We start from the raw sequence: 16,147 nt of genomic DNA, 5'->3' as shown, positions 1-16,147 counted from the left end.
AATCAAAACAAGGTTGTTTGTGAGAATCACTGTAGAAAAGTCAAATCTAATCAAATTCGCCAACTGAATGGAGGTAGAATCTCCCTCTGATACACACAGATTAAACTCAGCCCTACCGCTGAACTTTCACTAATTTTTCAAAGCAAATTCAAACTAAAGGTTTGTTGAGGCTTGGACATGTCTGAATATATATGTTTCCAGGCCTAACTAGAACCACCCCAAGAGTATAGAAATATCACACAGAAAGCAGCTCTCATGGTATTTCAGACATTTAATGAGACAATATAATCATATGGGAGTCCCAATCAAAATGGGGGCACCCAAAAGGTTTGGATAATCACAGATGCTGATCTGAACTAATGGTCAAAGCTTCTAATTAGAGCTGAGCCAGAGCCAAACTCCAAATTCCAGCATCACCAACTTGAAATATCCCCACATTTTGAAGATATAGCAGCTAGATCCAAACTTTAGCTTTGGCTTCTTTTCACCTTTTTAGTGCTTCACCCACCCATATTTACTAACTACTTGAGTTTATTAGCTAACAAGAGGCATGATCCAAACCTCACTGAAGTCAAATGAAAGATTCCCATTGACCTCAATGGTGTTTGAATCAGGCTTAATATATAACTTTAGTGGTCACAGGATAATCCCATACTGGAGGGTTTACCCTTTCTCCAGGTGAATCCCATGCTGGATTTTCATCACATGTTGAGTCAAGTGTAACATCTAAGCAATATTCTTCTCTCTCTCTCTTTATAATTTATCTAATTTAAGATTACTTTTCCAAACCAAGCACCTGAGTCAGTGAATGCTGAGTCAATGGTTCTGAGACTAGATTGGCATGTAACATCTAAGGGAATCTGTGGGTAGGCTGAAGTTTTATTTTGCTAAATTTAGTTTCTGGCTTCTTAAATTGTCTAAGATCTTTTTTGAATTGTAATCTGCTCATAGAGCTGTTGTGCTTGACTAAACTTTTCTCCCCCCCTTTTCTCCCCAAGGTACTTTTATTTAACTTCCACTTCTGCCTGGGAACCCGAATGGGGATTTTTAAACAGAAGATTATTATTAGAAATTAATTAACTATTCTTTTCAGTTCTGTCTACTGAGAGCAGCTAAGCATTGCTGCTGATCTTCACTGCATTAAGACATTACTGATTGTCATTCTCAGAATGACTGCAAGAATGACTTTTCTGGAGAACACATAATGATATAAATATGAAAGATTTGAAAGGCACTTAACACAACCTATAATAAATCAGTAAAAATATTAAACATATAATTGCCATGTCAAATGCAGTGTAGACATGTGAAGAATGTGATATTATAGTGCAAATATGCACATTCCACAGACAGTAAAAAATCTTAAGTGCATCTCTGACTGTAATTAAAGGCCCCTGCTGTGACAGTCTTACTCCTTGTTTCATCACAATATAGACATGAGTAAATACCCTGCCTCTACAGTTCTTTCATAAGAACACCCCAAGTGCAATTAAACACGAAGCATTTGGTGTTTTCAATCTTAAACAATCAGTGTCTACAAAACAGAGCTGTTTCCATTTGTTGGTGCTACCTCATCTTTCATAGTACATGAATCCAACAGGCAGAGAGAGAGGCTCCTGCTGCTAATATCTGAGCTCATTTGGCTGTGGCTAAGGTTTTAGTGAACAATGCTTAGCAAAGCTTGCACTTTGAAGTCATTACTGAACCAAAGGCATGGACATGCATATTGCGGTATTACTTGTAAGGTTAGCTACAGATGCTGACCTGATCTCCATTCTTGAGATCACAATTGGTCTTTATAGTTTTCATTACACTCACGAGCATATATCTGTCTAACCTTTCAGTATATTCTGAACATAAGGCATGCATACAGAGCTGCTACCATGGTCAGAGGAACAACAATCACTTGCACTAATAAAAATGTAGGATTCAACTTACTTTTTTGGTCTGTAGTCAGGAATGGACCTATCCAGTGATATCCTGTCGCTGAGCTGGGCATTGTAACCATACTCTTCATATTTAGTCTCAGATTCATGACTGTCATCTCTCAAGGTAGCAGCCATTCCTCCCTGGCCCAAGCCTCCTGGACCTTCAACTAGTCCCATGGGCTTGGCTAGACCTAGAAAGAAAACAAAAATGCAATTGAAAGGATAGTATATAGGAGGTAACAATAGGGTTGTGCTTATGTGTTTAGTTTTTTTAAACATTTAAGCAAATAGTAATCTGTTCTGGAGTTTTTATTAAGTAAGCGTGCAATGGCTGGACAAAGAAGGTGAGGATCAGAGAAAATGTTACCTCTAGGAATACTGGGCTAGATCCTCAGCTGAGGTAATTTAGCATAGGCTCAATTCTTTTTTACTCAAACAAAATGCTGAAAAACCCATCCCCACTTGAGATGTTAGCCAATGAACAGTGCACCTGGTATGTTTTATCCACTAATGTAACACTGCTAATTTCAAGAAATCAATTTAAAAACAACAAATATAAACACAGAGAAAAAGAAACCCATCTACAGATACATTGTCAAATGCATCTTCCATGGCAAGAGAAACTTAGATTACTGATGGATTCTAATAAATAATCTCATCATATATCACAAACCTTAATGGTGCGGTTCCATTTTCTGAAGAGCTGCCTATCCATAAGTCATTAAAAGTTATGAACTTATTTATAATAGTCTTCTGGGTCCTGTACAGTAGCTTACAAATAATTCACAACACAGAGCAAAACAATTATAGCTAGAGCTGGTTGACATGTGTCAAATTAAGATGGTTTGAGAAAAAATAGTCAACATTTTCTCTCTCTGTGTCTCTCTCTCTCTCACACACACACACACACACACCAGACAATATTTTTAGTAAGAGGCTGAGGCTATTTCTCCTTCCTCCTTGCACAGGAGTGCAAGGGCTTTGACAATTTTGCCTTTACTATGTAAGAGATGGAACTCTTGGGGATCTCCTTTGTACCTCATTGCTAAGCTCTGCCCTCGTTGTTTATCATAGCACCATCATTGGCACCACAAATCCCTAGTTAGAGATCTAAGGTGGACTTACACAACTTGGTAGATGACAATAAGTTTGAGAGCTAAAATATTAAGGCCAAAATTTTTAAGTTCGGGAGCCTATAGTGAGACACTTAAAGCATACTTAGGCATCTAAATATAAACAGCCTGCTTTAACATAGGTACTGAGCACTTCAAGCTCAGGTATTCAGTGCTTCTAAAAATCAAGCCACTGTTAGTTAGGTGCCTAAATGTGGATTTAGGCACTTAACTGTTGGCACTCATATCTGAAAATATTTGTCTTAACACTGCAGGGAGCAATCTCAATGCAATTTGGGCACTTGACAGCCACTTGAGCCTTTGAAAATCTCCCCTGGTAACTCACAAGTTCATTGCCAAGTATCTAGTTAAGTTCCTCTTCATCATGCCCCTGAAATGCTTGATAGTCTCAGTGTGAATCATGGGCCTTCGGTTACAAGGGATGGGGAACAAAGAAAACACTACAGCAAATCTTTCTTGACATGGCCAAGTCATTGAAAAATTCTAACAGCTCTAGGCAAAGAAGCCAACTGAGTTGTCAAAATGAAGGAAAAACATGAGGATCACGCTGGCAGGATCTCATTATGGTTATGTGGTATGCGTGGGAGGTGAGCCATTGGTCTGATGGGTGACTGGCTTTGAGGAAGAGAAAGAATAGGTGAGCAGGAGCAGAACTCCCCAAGGCCATGTAGGCATGGGAGGGGGAGAGGGAAAGGCTGGAGTTTCAAAACAGAATGTTTAAAAAGTTTTTTTGTTTTACTGAGGCAGAGAGAGGAAGGCCACAGAACAGTGACATCGGGCTTGAGGTAGAAGCTAACTTGCACAAAGGTTCTCTAAAGCCGCAAGTAAAACAGAACTCAGAAAGGTACAACATATGAACATCACAAGTGCATTTTGGGATGGAGAAACTCACCCGAGCACTCTACCAGGGGAATCCCCAGCCCACCCATTTAACCAGCTTTATTGGCCCTTTGTGATACCGGAGTGGAGATCTGGCCCATGGTGTCCTTACAAGTGCCCTTGCACTTACACGTCTACATAACCTGTGGATATATTGGGTGCTGGCGTCACAAGGATAATGCATCTGATAGCAATGGATGGAGTCCACATTAAAAGCCTGATTTATTAAATGTATTGCTCCTTTCTCTAAATAAGCCTCTTATCTATTTGCAAGAAAGGAACAGGAGTGTCCATATCAGTAATTAAATACACTTTCCTCACTCTCCACTTCCCAAAATCCAATTTTCCCCCTTAAAAGTAAAATCTGGGAATCAAATGAGCATACCTTCAAGTGGGAGTCTTGCAACAAGAGTAAGGTATCAAAAAACACAAGGGGAAATTCAAGAAGTTAGCTCAGCTGGACTGGATAAAAACATTCAACATCAGGCAGTTCTGGCAGCAGGCACAGAACCTTTTCCAGCTTTGACAAATGTTGCAGCAAGTCGTCTTTGTGCTAGTCCAGCATGCAAATGCTGAATGCATCTTCCCACGTTATGCTGCGCTGCCAAATGCAGGGGCAGAAAACCCAGAGAATTTGTTTCTATACAGCATTGTGCAGCAATATGAGCAAAACTAAACAAAAGACTTGACGAGCCAGAACATTTCCGATGATTTCATTGAAGTTGGCTGTGTTTTGAAGCTATCCTTTAATTCATGGAATTGTTCAAAGTAAAGCTCCCACAAGCTACAAAGCATGTGGGAGTCCTTTGTTCCTTTCTTCAGGCATGTGCTGAAACATTTATAAAACTGTCTGGTTGATACTGGCCATCCTCCTACTCTGTGGGCTACACTGCAACTTGGACTGCATCCCCGCAGTGAGGGGACTTACTAAGACTCCCACATCTGCCCTTAACCAAGCTACCTGAGCCGTGGGTCTGGGGGTGTAGAACCCAGTTACTCCCTCTCCAGAACAAGTGGGAGTGGAGGGATGGGGAACCGACACAGCTCTGGCTCCACTATCCTTCGCACTACTGGCCAGCGTAGCTCCGTTGGTGTGGAGGGTGTCAAAATTTGCCACAGGTGTAGGCCAGTGGCAAATCACTCTTGCCTCGCCCGTGGATTTAGAGGGCAACAGGGCAGGCATTGTGTCTCAGTGGGGAGTCTGAATCACAATGCCTTCTGGGACTCCTCTTCTGTGAGAACTGCAGCTTATCCCACCCCACCCTGTGCTCAACGGCACAGCTGAGCCCTCGGTTTGTGCAGTACCCAGCATCATGGGGCACAATGCTGATTGGTGCCTCTAGGTGCTATGCTAATAGTGATAAATACTGGGGCTGTGGAGTGCCATTTAAAGTGTGGGAAGGGCACAGATTAGCCTTGTCCCCCTCGCTGGACCCTCCTCTTCCCCTGAGGCACCCATCTCTGCCCGCAGCCTTACCCTGTGAGCACGTGTTCCTACACCTACCCCCACCAAAGCTGAGTGAGTCCTATTGAGACCTGGAGAGCAGTGATGCAGCACCCCTCAGGTTTGGCCTTGCCAAAAAGTGGCCAGACGGTGGCCCGGGTGGACCTCCTCCCAACTGGCGCCACAGCCTGAAAACTGTAGCCTCTGAAGCTTTGCAAACAAACACACTGACAAAGACAGTTCCTGCCCATAAGAAGTTAATGTCCCCCCATGTAATTTGCCATTTTGCTCTATGAAAAAGCAGCATTACCCCATCCATCATGAATGGCTATTCTTTATTACTCATCCCATTTATAGGAAATGCCCAACCAGCACCCCTTTTTCACTGAAACTCTACCAAAATGTTTTGGAAATCTTTTTCTAAAGTATGTTAACCTGCTTGTAGTTATCCCAATAAAACAGCTGGGATTGTATTATTGACCAACATACAACAGTATTACATTTTTGCATTCTACAAGTATAATGAGAAACTATAACCAACGATGCCTAAGTACAATTAAGAATTGATTTTATCATGCCTATGATTCAGTACATGGAAATGGAGCAACTGTAACCAATAGTGCTATGCCTCAGATTTTTGCGGTTGAAAATTTTCCAACAGACCAGCTTTCTGTAGGAAAATGCCAATTTGACAAGATCAAAACATTTCACGGGACTGTATAGATTTTGTTGAAATTTTCAATGAAAAATTATTGAAGAGCTTCATTTTCACTTTAACAAATGGAATATTCTATCATATGTATAAAGTTATTACATACTATAGGAATCAAACCAAAGCTCTTGGACCTGATTGAAATGAAGTGCTTCAATCAGGTCATTAGGAGTTTCTCAAAAAAAAAAATGCAGAAATTCCATATTGTGGGAAATTTTGACATTTCTACTTTTCGTTCTGATTTGGGACCAAAGGAAATTTTGAAGAGTCTGAATCCTCCAGGAAATGGAAATTCTGAGTTTTGACCAGTGCTAGTATTTAATATGATGCAATGTAGACTACAATGTACTACAATGGACTACAATGTAGACTACAATGTACAAAGCGCTGATCCTGCAAGCCCATACTCAGACAAGTAGTCCTTGGTCACACAAGCAGCCCTTCAGAAAGCAATGGAACTACATCCCTGAGACGCTACTTTATTAAGAATAACTACATGCAGGTTTAGACTTCTTCCAAAACACATGATTTCCAGTATTGACTAGTGATTTGGAGCACCTCCGTTTTTGGATGCCAACTTTAAAGGGGCTTGATTTTTCAGATGGAGGGTGCTCAGCACTGTCTAACAAAAATCAAACCCTTTTAACGTGTCTCAAGTCACGCACCCAAGAATTTGAAGAACTCAGAATCATTAGCAGTCACTTTATAAATGCTTGGCTGCAATGTTTAAGTCACCGAAAGATCCTGGAGTATGAAGGTTTCTTCTTTAGGCTTACTGGCTCACATTCTGATGTCAGTTACACCAACGTACGTAGAGGGTGACTCCAGCAAAGCCAATGAATTTACACTGGCATAAAGGACGTAAGTTCTGGCCCACTCACTTTAGTGGTAAGGATGGTTTGGTTACAATAGAAGGTAACTGTATTTACTTCTTCTAGTTCAGGTTCTGCTTCTTTATGAGCAAAATCGTTGCATCCTGAAAGGCCCAAGGACAAGAGGAATCAAGCGTTCAGCATGTGGAAAGTCTCAAGCGGTCTGTTTGCTATTGTTCTCGCTAGAAAGATGGCTAGGTAACACAGCCCAACCATGTATAATTGTAATACTGTAGTACGCTTTATTCCCAAGTCTAGTATTTTAACTGTTCGTGCTGCTAATCTGATCTCGTTCTAGAAAACAACCAGAGTTGTACTTAAAAGATACTGCTGGGTTAGGTTTTTTTGTTCTCATTACCCCTGCTGTAATGCTACTGTAGCCTGCTTGCAATTATCATAATAATGCAGCAATATTGACCAATGTACAGCAGCAAAATAAATGATAACACATTGCGTCATTCTGCAAGTACAATGTAAAAGTGGTCCTACTAGCATTTAAGAACAATTTACTATTACTTGTCCTATATTCTCCATCCATATCTGCGAATGCAGTAATTACAGGCAATATGTTTCCTTTTTATACTTTGCTAGTCAGCAGTTAGATGTAATGATCCCATATAAGATAGCATCTATATAGCACCTTTTGTCTCAGATGATGCCCAAATGCTTTACAAATTGCTTTCTGTATAGAAATAACTGCAAAAGCCAGTAGCATTTGGCCAGGTCATGGCCCCCGATCCATGCATGGACAGTTCCCTCAGCACTTGGCCCTCCAGCATGAAAGAGAAGGGTGGGCTTGCCATCTCTGCAGCACGATTCTGCATGGAGATGGGGTCAGGATATGAGGGATGAGGAGCCCCATATTGGGTAGAGGTGGAAACAGGGCTGTACGGATATATTTTGTTCATTCTTGTGCCCTGTGGTGCTTGCCTGGAAACGGCAATACAGTTCAGGACTGTATTATCTGTTCTGCATAGCTCCCCTTCACGGTGAGGAACAATGCTTTAGAAGTAGGAGAGTGGGTCAGCCATTGCTAGGGAGAGTCATAGGAAACAATGCTCCCAGGGTATAAGGGAGACAGAGACCCAGCATAAGGCACAAGTTCTCCTATGTGTCCCAGAGGATGGCTCCAGATTTGGGGCAGGTCCCACAGCTCTTTCCAAAGGAGGAAAACCCTCACACTCCTGACAGTACGATTGAGGGGGATCCTCATAGAGATTTCTTCCTCCTTATTCACAGATGATCCAGGCCACCATGTGGACATTCGAAGAGCTACAGTCACTGAATCTGCAGGGTCATGTCCCACAGCACCTAGGGTTTCCCCATAGAATTCTCCAATCCAAGTAGTAAGCCAACCTACTCCTGCTTAGCTTATGAGATCTGATGAGATCACATCATACAGTTGAGAGAATCCAAAGAGCACCAAGTGCTCAAACAAGTAGATATCTCAAACTACTTGGAGCTCAGATAATAAGACTGCAGAGCTGAAAAGCCCTTCAAAGACTGGCTTCGTTAAATCCAGCATAATTTGCTTTATAAGTGACAGAAAGCTTATTCACTATGAATAATCATTTTTCACAGATCTCAAGATGAAGACAGAAAGAACCCACATACATTTCTTTGTTATTTCAGATACTGAACTCCTCTCTGTCACAAACCCAAGAGATCAGCAAAAAACAAATGAACAGACATTAACACCATATTGTACAGCAGCCACTTAGGAACTGTACAATTCCTAAGGTCATCCAGATTCAGAAAACCTATGGTAAAGGTGTAACATCAACTGCTAATCAGAATCAGCAAGAACAAAAAAAGAGAATGGTAAGAAAATGCAGACTGTAAGAATACACACATGCCCTATCCAATTTCATAGTCAATAACAGATGCCAAATCTTCACAGTGTACACAAATGACTGCATCAGGACAACTGCAGGCGTCACTTCCAAAATATAACGAAGGTTTTACTAGAAAAAGAATCCAGTGTAAGAAACTTTGCTTGTATTAGTAAAATAGATGACTCGTCAGTCCTGTGCGGTGGAGTATGAGCAACGATTTCAGCCTAAATAACACTGTCAGCTCCTTTAAAGGTCTGATATGGAACAGAAAGTTAAAATAGCATTTTATAAGTCTTATTAATAGATTAGATAGAAAGAGTAATAAGAACTGTATTACTCCAGCAAGGCCACCACAATCAATGGAGAGAATGAAGTACCGGTTCTAGGCCATGGTAGCCTACTGATACTGTGCTGAGCCAACATAGGTGGAAGGACTCTAAGAACTTCACTTTGCTCTGATGCCTGGATCTTTTCTCTACTATGTTGTGTCTGAGCAGCGTCTGTGGAAAGAAATAAGCTACTGGAAATATTGGTACTGGGCAGAGGTGCAATTGCTATTGATTTTATGTGGAAGGTGCTCAGCTACTACAGGGATGGATAGCAGTATACAATCCTAAGATGAAAGAAAGACAGAAAAGCTCCCACCTCTGAATGTTGGCATGCATCTGGGTTTTAACCCTTTTTATCATGTTTAGTTGTCTTTTTTTTAAATCACATTTTCTTCAAAATCTATTTGCATTTTTAACCTTTCATTGCATACCAGTAAGTCACCGTGGCACAGTGGTGGTGTTTTGTTTTTGTTTTCTTAAGAAACCACTGCTTTAAACTAGCCGCAGATATTGCCAATATTTTATTTCACAGAAGAATAGACTGAAAAGATTATTTTATACTACTAGAGGAAAAAAATTTAAAAATATTTACTCTGCTTTATCAAAGATTTCTTAGGGGCTTATTAAGCTAATAGGAGACCATGAAAAAATTCCAGGACCCAGATCCCCATTAATGTCAATCTGGTCGTACATTGGTCTAAAACCAGTCTACAGCATAAGACTGGTGTAACTCAGTGTTGAACAGGGCCCTACAGTCTCCTTTGTCTTGAAATTTTAAGGCAGCGGGAGCACTTTGACTGTCTGTTGGAGCCATCAAAGACTCAGGAAGGCAGGCAGAAGAAGTTTGAGGAACACTTTTGGCCATTGCTTAGTGATAAGGTCATGGGCGAGATGTGTGAGGATGCTGGTGGCAGAGCTGCCAGCTAAGTGTCTGAGCTAATGACTTATAGCTAAATCACATTTCCAGCATATCTTGCCTATTTCAGTCCCATAACTAGGGGACAGAAAAGTGGAGTTGGGTCACAAAAGGGACTCCCCAGTTGAGCTGCCACCAGCAGATGTATATATTTGTCTGAATGTTTAGGCTTTTCTGCAAAAATACAGACCAAATTCTGCACTTAATCACACCTGGTACAACTCAACTGACTTCAGTGTGGTCTGATGGGATAGTTCAGAATTTATCTTGGTCATTTTAGAGATCACTGTGGAAGAGAGGAAGATCTGGACACATGGGGAGCAGAGTCTTGGTTGCTTAACCAGATTAATTACTTCACGGAACGCATCATTTTCTAGGAAGAAACAAGGCTTTTCTTTTTCACTGTAAATCCTGTCACAATGGGAAAGTAACAGAACAAATGTATGTGGAAGACTGATAAAACAGGGAGATCAAACTGCATCTGTGATTCCTTTTTAGTATTTTTTTTTCACTTGAAGAACACATACATGCAGTAATATTTCAGGTTCAATCCAGGGTTGTTTGAGCCATACTTAACCTTCCTCCCTTTCCAACTTAGAATAACAAATAGAGAATATTCATCTGCATTTACAATTGCCTACAATAGACTCCATTCCAGACCATTTCCTGGCTTTCCTGCACCTTCTGTCTTAGTTCACCTGCCCCTTTGTCACAGTAGCTTTGCTCCCAACTCTCCATTATTAGTATTAGCACCACTTCCAACTTCCTTCCGATCCTACCAAAGTAATACAATGGATCTCCTGACACAACCATGCCAGCTCCACCACTGTCAGTTCTGGTAAGCACCAAACTTTCTACCACTGAAGCAAATGGTAAACTCACATTGACTTCAGTGGTGCAGTTCAGTCCTCTTCCAGGGCCGACTTAGGGGTGGGCCACCTGGGCGACCGCCCAGGGGCACCACGGTCAAGGGGGCACCGTTAGGCAGCACAGAGTTGAGCACCACCAGTGTAGTGTCAGAAACTGCTTCTGGCTAGCAGGGGAGCACCAGTTGTGGGGGCAGCCAGATTTCTCCCTCCTTCCTCCCGGTGCAGGAACATGGGAACGGAAGCAAGCGGTGACACACAGATATTGCTCACCGCCCCCCGCACCATGTTCCTCTGGACCTCCCTAAGGGGCTGTGAGGGGGGAGCAAGGAGCAACACCAAGCACTCTGTGCATTGAGGGACAAGCAGCAATGCCAGTTGCTCCATGCATTCAGGTCAGTTTCATGTGGGCACAGGGGGCACAGTGCAGGGGTTAGGGGTGAAGGGGGATGGAGAGCCAGGGGAGCCCACAGGGACCAGGGGCAATGGGAGTACACCCACAGGGGGCCAGTGGGCAGGTGCGGGTGCCATGCCTACGGAGGCCGGGGTACCAAAATACGTTTGTCTATAGCACCATTTTCCCTAAGGCCAGCCCTGTTAGAGGCCACCCCCATGCATCATTTTTGCTTCTGCTCTTGTCTGATTCTTGTCCCAACCCTCCACATCAACAGTGGCTCCAATCCCAACCCTTTGAACTTGATTCCTCTTTTATTCACACTGGTTTTACCATAGTATAACTCCATTGCCTTCACAGGAGTTACTCTTGATTTATAGTGCTGTAAATGGGAGGACATAATAGCCCTTGGTTGATTATTTGCATAGGCGTCTTGCAATTTTCTTTTCCAAGGGTTGCATCTTCCTAAATGTTTTTTTAAATTGGGGGGCAGGGGGAAACGGCACTTCATCTCTTTAAAAGCTTCCCCCTTCCCACCCCCCGCCCTAGATTTTTCAATTGAAAACCTGTCTGCAATATGTTCTGAGGGAACCAATACTCTTAGACGTTAGCTTAATCACAGAATAAAGAAGGAATTCAGGGGCAATGAGAAATTCACATAATTTGGAGCAGCTGACTTTTGGTAGCCTAATCAGTTTTTTAAATTACAAGAAAAAAGGTTTGTAGGCTATACGATAGATATGTTAACACAGTTCAAGCAAGCACTGACTCAAAAGTTCTTTTTATCCAAAGTAGCTCTAGACAGAATTTGTTAATATGCTGAACAGGAGTACAGGACAAAATGAAGGAATAGCATCAGTTCTCAAAGCAAGTACGAGATTGGTTGTGTCTAGCAAATACTGCAAGTCTCAATTCTCCCACCTTTATGTTTTATTATTATTTGTACTGAAGTGGCACACAGAGACTCTAAACCAGAATCAGGGTGCCATTGTGCTAGCTGACGCATGGGCCCAAATATAGCTACAGATGACTGTTTGACAGATGACACAATAAAAGACAGACTCTTCCACAAAGTGTTAAGAATGTAGGTTAGGGCAAACACTGCTGATGTCCAAGACAAGCAGCTGGGTTGGGAAGGGTGAGGCAATAGCAAACCGAGCAAGATGTCACACATTAAATAAAGGTCTCAGTACTAAAGTACTCAGTGCTTTTTTTGCCTCGGTCTTCACAGAAAAGGTCAGCTCCCAGACTGCTGCACTGGGTAGCACAGTATGGGGAGGAGGTGAGCAGCCCCCAGTGGTGAAAGAACAGGTTAAGGACTATTTAGAAAAGCTGGACATGCATTACAAGTCCATGGGGCTGGATCTAATGCATCCGAGGGTGCTGAGGGAGTTGGCCGATGTGCCTGACCAACCTGATTGCCTTCTATGATGAGATAACTGCCTCTGTGGATATGGGGAAAGCAGTGGATGTGATATACCTTGACTTTAGCAAAGCTTTTGATACAGTCTCCCACAGTATTCTTGCCAGCAAGTTAAAGTAGTATGGATTGGATGAATGGACTATAAGGTGGATAGAAAGCTGGCTAGATCATCGGGCTCAATGGGTAGTGATCAACAGCTCGATGTCTAGTTGGCAGCTGGTATCAAGGGGAGTGCCCCAGGGGTCGGTCCCAAGGCCGGTTTTGTTCAAGTCTTCATTAATGATCTGGATGATGGGATGGATTGCACTCTCAGCAAGTTCGCGGATGACACTAGCTGGGGGGAAGAGGTAGATATGCTGGAGGATAGGGATAGGGTCCAGTGTGACCTAGACAAATTGGAGGATTGGGCTAAAAGAAATCTGATGAGGTTCAACAGGGACAAGTGCAGAGTCCTGCACTTAGGACTGAAAAATCCCATGCTACAGGCTGGGGACTGACTGGCTAAGTGGCAGTTCTGTAGAAAAGGACCTGGGGATGGATGAGAAGCTGGATGTGAGTCAATAGTGTGCCCTTGTTGCGAAGAAGGCTAACGGCATATTGGGCTGCATTAGTAGGAGCATTGCCAGCAGATTGAGGGAAGTGATTATTCCTCTCTATTCGGCACTGATGAGGCCACATCTGGAATAGTGCGTCCAGTTTTGGGCCCCCCACTACAGAACGGATGTGGACAAATTGGAGAGAGTCCAGAGGAGGGCAACGAAAATGATTAGGGGGCTGGGGCACATGACCTATGAGGAGAGGCTGAGGGAACTGGGTTTATTTAGTCTGCAGAAGAGAAGAGTGAGGGGGGATTTGATAGCAGCCTTCAACTACCTGAAGAGGGGTTCCACAGAGGATGGAGCTAGGCTGTTCTCAGTGGTGGCAGATGATAGAACAAGGAGCAATGGTCTCAAATTGCTGTGGGGGAGGTCTAGGTTGGATATTAGGAAAAACTATTTCACTCCAGCGAAGCACTGGAATGGGTTACCTCGGGAGGTGGTAGAATCGCCATCCTTAGAAGTTTTTAAAGCCTGGCTTGACAAAGCCCTGGCTGGGGTGATTTAGTTAGTGTTGGTCCTGCTTTGAGGAGGGGGTTGGACTAGATGACCTCCTGAGGTCTCTTCCAACCCTGATATTCTATGATTCTAAGCTCACCTTTAGCCTAGCCATTTATAGAGCTATTTTTAGAATCCCTAAAAAATAACTCAGAGGAAAGAGTCTTAGAAAATCTCATCAGCTTACCTTAGAGAAGGACACAACCAGATCCAGATCACAAACACCCTAACGTTCCAATCTGGTGATTTGGTTTAGTCCAAATTCCAGACTGAATTCATATATATTTTAGCATAGAGACCCAGAATAGATTTAATAATAAGGAGGGTGGTATGGTGCAGTAGTCATTTCAGGGAAAGGGAGTAAGAATGCCTGGGTTCTATTTCACATTTTGTCGCTGATTTGCTCTGTGGGGCAAGTCTCTTAACCTCTACATGCTTCAGTTTCCCCTTCTGTGAAAAGGAAATAATACGTATCCATCTTTACAAAATGCTTTGAGAATTTTGGATAAAAGGTACTTTATAACTGCACAAAGTTAATTACTATAATCCATCAGAAGTAGTTTAGTAGTTTGGAATTTGGGTGACAGATGAGAAGGCAAAAATCAGAACCAGAAATCTGTTTTTCAAAAAAAACCCTCTCATCTCCTGAAGTTTTAAATTTTGAACATTGAGCTGATCCAATATGGCATTTTCATATGGGTTTTATCCTTTCTTTTCCCCCTGAATTGTGCTAGGGTATACAAAGTCATCCAATGGAAAACAGTCATCTAGCTATATTTGGGCCTATCACTATAGTATTTGAGCACTGAAAACACGAATGAGGATAAATTCACAACATATCTGCGAGGTATAAAAGTGTTATTGTTAGACCAGGTCACAAATTTTCCGGATTTTTTCCATTAGAAAATGCCAAGTTGACTAAACCACCACATTCTGTGGGAATGTGTTCAATTTTATCAAACCTTCCCACAGAAAACCTGCCTGATTTCCTGCCAGCAATCTGGGATGCTTCAGAGCTGAGATCCTGGAAATGTTACCTTCAGCTGAGGCTCTCAGGGCTTCTAGGGTCCTGCTCTGAGGAAGAGAGCCTGGAAGAGGACTGCCAAGTCTCTGGACAGCACCGGGAGCATCACTTGTATTTGAAGAAGTCAAAACAAAATGTCATTTCATTTTTGGAATTCCCATTCCATGGGAAATTTAAACATTTCAAGGTTTAGTTCCAATGGAGAACAATTTTGTTTGAATTTCCCCTGGAATACATTCCAGATTCAGACCAGACCTAACTATCATCTCTAATTTACAGGGGAGAACTGAGGGAGAACAGAAATAATGAAGCAACTTACCCAAGGTCACATAGAAAGTCTGTGGCAGAGCCAGGAACTGAAAGCAGCTTACCTGAGTCCAGAGTAGCAGCCATGTTAGTCTGTATCCGTAAAAAGAAAAGGAGTACTTGTGGCACCTTAGAGACTAACAAATTTATTAGAGCATAAGCTTTCGTGAGCTACAGCTCACTTCATTGGATGCAGTGAGCTGTAGCTCACGAAAGTTTATGCTCTAATAAATTTGTTAGTCTCTAAGGTGCCACAAGTACTCCTTTTCTTTTTACCTGAGTCCCAGTCCAATGTTGTTAAGTGATTTCAACCACTAGATCACCCTTTTCCAAAATGATATATTTATTTTATTATACGCCCACTCTACCAAGGGATGGAGTTTCTCCCACGAGATGCTAAACACCACTGACTTCAGACACCACAGGGACCTGGAGTCTCGGGTGCACAGAAACTTGCGTAAGCCCTGAATGATGTCTCCGCTCCAGTAGCTGTGTTCTTCTATGGAAGCGAACGACTCTCTTTCTCCTTCTATGGCACCCGAGTGGGTTTCATTCTGCCAGAAATGCTGAACATCCTTCACAGGCTGTGCCTCATTTTTTGCTCATATTTTGATGCCTGATTTTGGTCAAAGGATTGCATGTTGCCAAGAAAAGGAATCTGCCTCTTTCACTGACTATCATAAACCCCATACAAAGTATGCGTAATGAAAAGATGGCCACCACTAAGGAATGGCTCCCCGAAATTACTGCCTTGGAGAGCATCCAAAAAATGTCCTGTCCAGAAATATAAAGAGGTCACTGAATGCATTATCCACTCAGTACACCAAAATTAGGACTGGGAAAATGGATGTGCTGTGCAGAAGCATACACCAGACTCAACAATATCTAGAAGAAAGTGTTATTTAAAACTTAGATTTCAGACAATTTCACAGAAGAATAACATGGAGTATGCTGAGATGGAAACATGTCTGCTTAATGAATCAATCTAAATG

The 16,147-nt window shown here is 42.3% G+C and overlaps 1 protein-coding gene across 5 annotated transcripts in view; it reads right to left on the bottom strand.

Moving 5' to 3' along the window:
- The window catches only part of GALNT9 (polypeptide N-acetylgalactosaminyltransferase 9), a 325,496-nt gene that overhangs the window by 164,538 nt on the left and 144,811 nt on the right, over window positions 1-16,147 (bottom strand). For 4 of the 5 annotated variants that reach the window (XM_043529608.1, XM_037879090.2, XM_037879092.2 and 1 more), the window contains exon 2: window positions 1,939-2,119. In XM_043529608.1, the coding sequence (XP_043385543.1) occupies window positions 1,939-2,105 (167 nt within the window). In that variant the 5' untranslated portion in view covers window positions 2,106-2,119. Of the gene's footprint in view, window positions 1-1,934; window positions 2,120-16,147 lie in introns of all 5 variants that reach the window. The other variant, XM_043529609.1, reaches the window with a different exon arrangement.

Source organism: Chelonia mydas, chromosome 15 (genome assembly GCF_015237465.2).
Source record: "Chelonia mydas isolate rCheMyd1 chromosome 15, rCheMyd1.pri.v2, whole genome shotgun sequence".
Lineage (NCBI taxonomy): Eukaryota > Metazoa > Chordata > Testudines > Cheloniidae > Chelonia > Chelonia mydas.
This window is presented reverse-complemented; position numbering and strand designations above follow the sequence as displayed.